Source organism: Triticum aestivum, chromosome 2A (assembly GCF_018294505.1).
Source record: "Triticum aestivum cultivar Chinese Spring chromosome 2A, IWGSC CS RefSeq v2.1, whole genome shotgun sequence".
Lineage (NCBI taxonomy): Eukaryota > Viridiplantae > Streptophyta > Magnoliopsida > Poales > Poaceae > Triticum > Triticum aestivum.
In genome coordinates this window covers 581,385,457-581,389,510 of record NC_057797.1, presented here as the reverse complement: position 1 = coordinate 581,389,510, position 4,054 = coordinate 581,385,457, and the positions used below count along the sequence as shown (strand labels likewise).

Below are 4,054 nucleotides of genomic sequence, written 5' to 3'. Positions count from 1 at the left end.
TTGGTTCGCAAGTACATGAACGTTTTATTCAAATTGATGAACTTTTTTAAAATTCATAAAATTTTTAAAAAATTTGATGAACTTTTTTTAAATTCGATGAACTATTTTTCAAATTTGATTAACTATTTTTGAATTTCGATGAACTTTTTTCAATGTCGATGAACTTTTTTTTCAAAATCGGTGAATTTTTTGAAAAAATTGATGAACTTTTTTCAAAATCAGTGAACCTTTTTTGAATTTTGATGAACGTTTTTCAAATTTGTGAACTTTTTCTCCAGATTCGTGAACTATTTTTTCAAACGATGAACCTATTTCAAAATTGATAGAATTTTTTCTCAAAATTGTGAACATTTTTTCAAAACCGATTATTTTGTTTCAAAACAAATGAACTGTTTTGTAATTTATGAACTTTTTCCCAAATGTTTTGAAAAAAATTAAAAATCAAAGCGCTACAGTGGTGTACTCAAAGTCTTTTGCCTGTATTTGGTCAGTTGCAAAGAAGCTCAGGTGGTTAGCATTCTTGTTCCCTGTTCTAACGCCGAGAGTTCCATACTTGCTGAGAACGAATTTAGGGTGTGTTTTTTTTTTGATTTTTTCGCGCCCCTGTAGATTGTTGCTGGGCCAGCCCAGTCGGATCGGCTTCGGGCGCCGATACGAGAAACCGGCGCTGAGAGCGCCGGTTAGGAGCTCCCCTAACTTTTTCTCAAAAAATAATTAAAAAAAAGGAGCTCCCCTAACTCGCCCCCTTCATCCCGCCCACCCTCCTGCATCTGCCGCCCCGGCGAAACCGCAAGTCGCCATGGAAGATTTCCATGAAGAGACGCGCGAGGCACGGGACGAGACCTTCAATCCGGTGAGCTCACCCTCTCTTCAGTTCCTCCATCGGATGTTCCCTTTTCTCTGTCCTTTTTGTTCTTCCGGATGTTGGATTTTAAGAGCTGTCGGGACCTGAGCAGGATCTGATCCGCGCGATATTCAAGCTTGTGTGGAGCCGGCGGACCGGCAGGGGCGGCGTCGTCGACGAGGCCGTAGACGTCGAGGTGATTCCGTGGTCCAATCTAATCTCAGATGCTTAGCTTTTCTGTTCCCTTCCTCCTACCCCAAACTGTTCAGTTTCTTTTTTATCCTTTTGCTATGTATGTATATCAGATGAGAATGTTTCAGTTTTTAATTGGCAGCCTGCTGCGGAGACGTCAAGGAGGAACCGGAGTACCTCTGGTAAATAAATGGTGTTTTCTAGGATGATAAACAATGCTTTGTTCTTGGAAATTCAGTAGCACTGTCGACTGTCGATTCCGCGTGCACCTGCAAATTAAACTGATGGAGTCCTTGGGTCCTTCCTAGTCCGGATTCTCTGTCTTTCCAAGCTAGTAGTTGCGTGCACAGTTTTCGTGCATGTTGCAGCTATCTGTGCCAGTTTTTACCCATACTATGTTTATATTGACACATTTATCATGTTCACTGTTCGATTGTTTATCAATCCCTTGATCGAAAATGGAAAAAAAATAGCCGAAAACAAATGAATTTCTGCCCTTAGGTTCCTTTGGATAACTCAAACCTAAGATATCAAAATGATTTCCAACAGAAGCCTTCCCGCACCTTGTTCATGATGCTTTGTTTGTTTAATGTTTGCAGCCAATGCAAGTGCACTTCAAGTGAGCTGCGAACTTCTTCGGATGTTTGTCGCAGGTCTGCATATTGACGAAAAATATCACACCACCTCATGCTAATAACAAGTAAACATTTGGTTCCACTTATGCAGTCAACCTCTGAATTCTGTCTTGCAGAGGCTGTCCAGCGGTGTGCTGTTATCGCTGAAGCAGAGGGGACGACCACAATTGAGCCCACCCACCTGGAGCGAGTTTTGCCGCAGCTTCTTCTGGACTTCTAGCTAGCCTTCTTGGTACGGTGGTACCTGTCCCGGACACAGATGGATAGCCAAGGCGCCTGAAGCAATCCATAGTTAATCTTGTAATGAGAATGTTGTTTCTGTCACCCTGACAAACCAGTTCAGTTAAATATAACACTGCCGCCCTGATTCACAAGTCAGTAAATTGGGGTTTTGTTCCACAAGTCTGCAGCCAATTCGTGCAATTTCCCGTGGAATTTTACTGTCCTTGGAAAATCCTCCGCGCTGGGGGTAGCAGAGCACGCGCTACGTGTGAGTGTGACTGGCCTGTGAAAAAAAGGCGTGGTGGTCTCTGCAGTGGCGGAGCTTGAAAGAAATCTCAGGAGGGGCGAAGAAATCTCAAACGGGCTGCATAGCACAAAGCTTCAAATATGCTCGCCCCACATCATCTCTTGGATTAGCTGGATGTTTTCAAATTTGTGGACGTAGACACGTAGTGTTGGATCCCGATGCAAAAATTCAATCCCTCAAAATAGGGCTTCATTTGTTTGATGGCCTTATTGTTGCGGCATCGAAGAATGTGGTCCGTGTTGCTCAAATTCCAGTAACAACAGAGGAGGCTGAACATGTATTGCTTCTGTTTGTGTTGGTTCGTCAACTTTACATTCAACTGAATCGCCTCACTTTTTCTTTTTGAAAAATACATAAATTGTTTTCCCTCAAGAATTGTATTCACCGTTTTTCTGTGAAGGACATTTTCTATTCAGCACAAAATCCATGACCTAATTAGAATTTTCCCCAACTGCAGAATCAAAATACTCTAAATTTCCACAATTTGTAGAGGGGGGAGACAGAGAGAGACAGCGAGAGCAATTTGCTCACCAGCTCACTTCGGCACTGCGCGCGGCGCCGGTGTTGCCTGATTCTGTTTGCATCCGTGCGGCAGCAATGAGAAGTCAGGACTCAGCAGGTAGGAACGGAGATGTCTCTGACCAGCAATAACCAATCCCTAGCCGTTCGCCCGCCAGCGGCAACCTCCACGCCGACAAGCCACAGCCGCCGCCGGCCAGTCCGCCGGTGCGGTGCCCCACCCCCACTCTCAGGCGTCAGCAGTCACAGGTCAAACGTGAAATCTTGATTGCTCTCGCTCGCTTAATGGGTCGCTTTGCTCCTCTCAGGACGTGGGTGCAACGAGTAGATAAGAAAATGGGCCTTGTGGGCTGTAATACATAGGGGTAGTAGAAAAGTTATTTTTTGCTGGGGGGCGACGGCCCAGGTTCGCCCCCACGAAGGGGAACTCCTATGTGACGCATTCTGCGTCAACTAGTTGCGGCTTCGCACAGGGGCAGCTGACTGGCGGGCTTTGTGGGCCGCTTGGCGCGCGCGAACTGTTTTTGAACTGTTTCAAGCGTTTCGTTGTTTCTGCTTCGCGAAGCTGTTCCACTGGTTGCTGTCCCTGCTGTTTTACACTGTTTTTACTGTTATAAAGTAAAGAATGGTTCCATTGTTTCTTCTGTTTCTTCTCTTTCTGCTGTTTCAATAGTGGTAGTAAATTAAAGAATGGTATAGTTTCTACTGTTCCACTGTTTCAACTGTCTCCCAAAGAAACATGAAACAGAAAAACCTTGAATTTACTAAACAATGGTTGCTGGTTCCATTTTATGAAACCAGGTGCTGGTTCCATTTATTACAAACTGGTACTTCTAAAACTATCATAAAAAGTGGTGAGCTTACAACTTGATGAAATTGACTAATAATAGTATCACCAAGGTGTCATGAAAGACTTAAAAAATGTACATGTCTTACTACTTGTATTCAATACTTTTTCAGCTGTTTTCGGACATTGTTTACAGCTGATGGTCTTGGAAGAAACTATCATTGGACCAGCAAGAGAAAAAAAGATTGCTCTATCGGTAAGGAAACTTTTTTGCCATGGAAGTATTCCTTGGAGTTGAATCTTGCAGTGCACTTCCCTTGAAGGTGGCAGTATTAATGAGACCCTTGAGAATAGAAAGAAGAATTTGAAGAAACGTAAACACGATTAGAAGAAATTAATTTCACTATTTGGAATGAAAGAACAGGCTCTAATAAAATAACATATCTTTTGTTTCCATAGGAGAGAAAAAAATAGAGAACTTACATGTCGCTGCAGGAAAGAAGTTACTAACGGCAGTTGAATTTGATTGTCCTTGCATGTTACAATCT

General features: G+C 43.1%; 1 protein-coding gene across 1 annotated transcript; it reads left to right on the top strand.

Annotated features, from left to right (window-relative positions):
- Nucleotides 1-723: 723 nt before the first annotated feature.
- On the top strand, nt 724-2,073 carry LOC123185624 (protein MHF2 homolog). The gene is made up of 5 exons (XM_044597477.1): nt 724-853; nt 957-1,040; nt 1,179-1,218; nt 1,636-1,689; nt 1,788-2,073. The coding sequence occupies exons 1-5, from the start codon at nt 800-802 to the stop codon at nt 1,889-1,891; spliced, it is 336 nt and encodes a 111-aa protein (XP_044453412.1). The 5' UTR covers nt 724-799; the 3' UTR covers nt 1,892-2,073.
- Nucleotides 2,074-4,054: the final 1,981 nt, after the last annotated feature.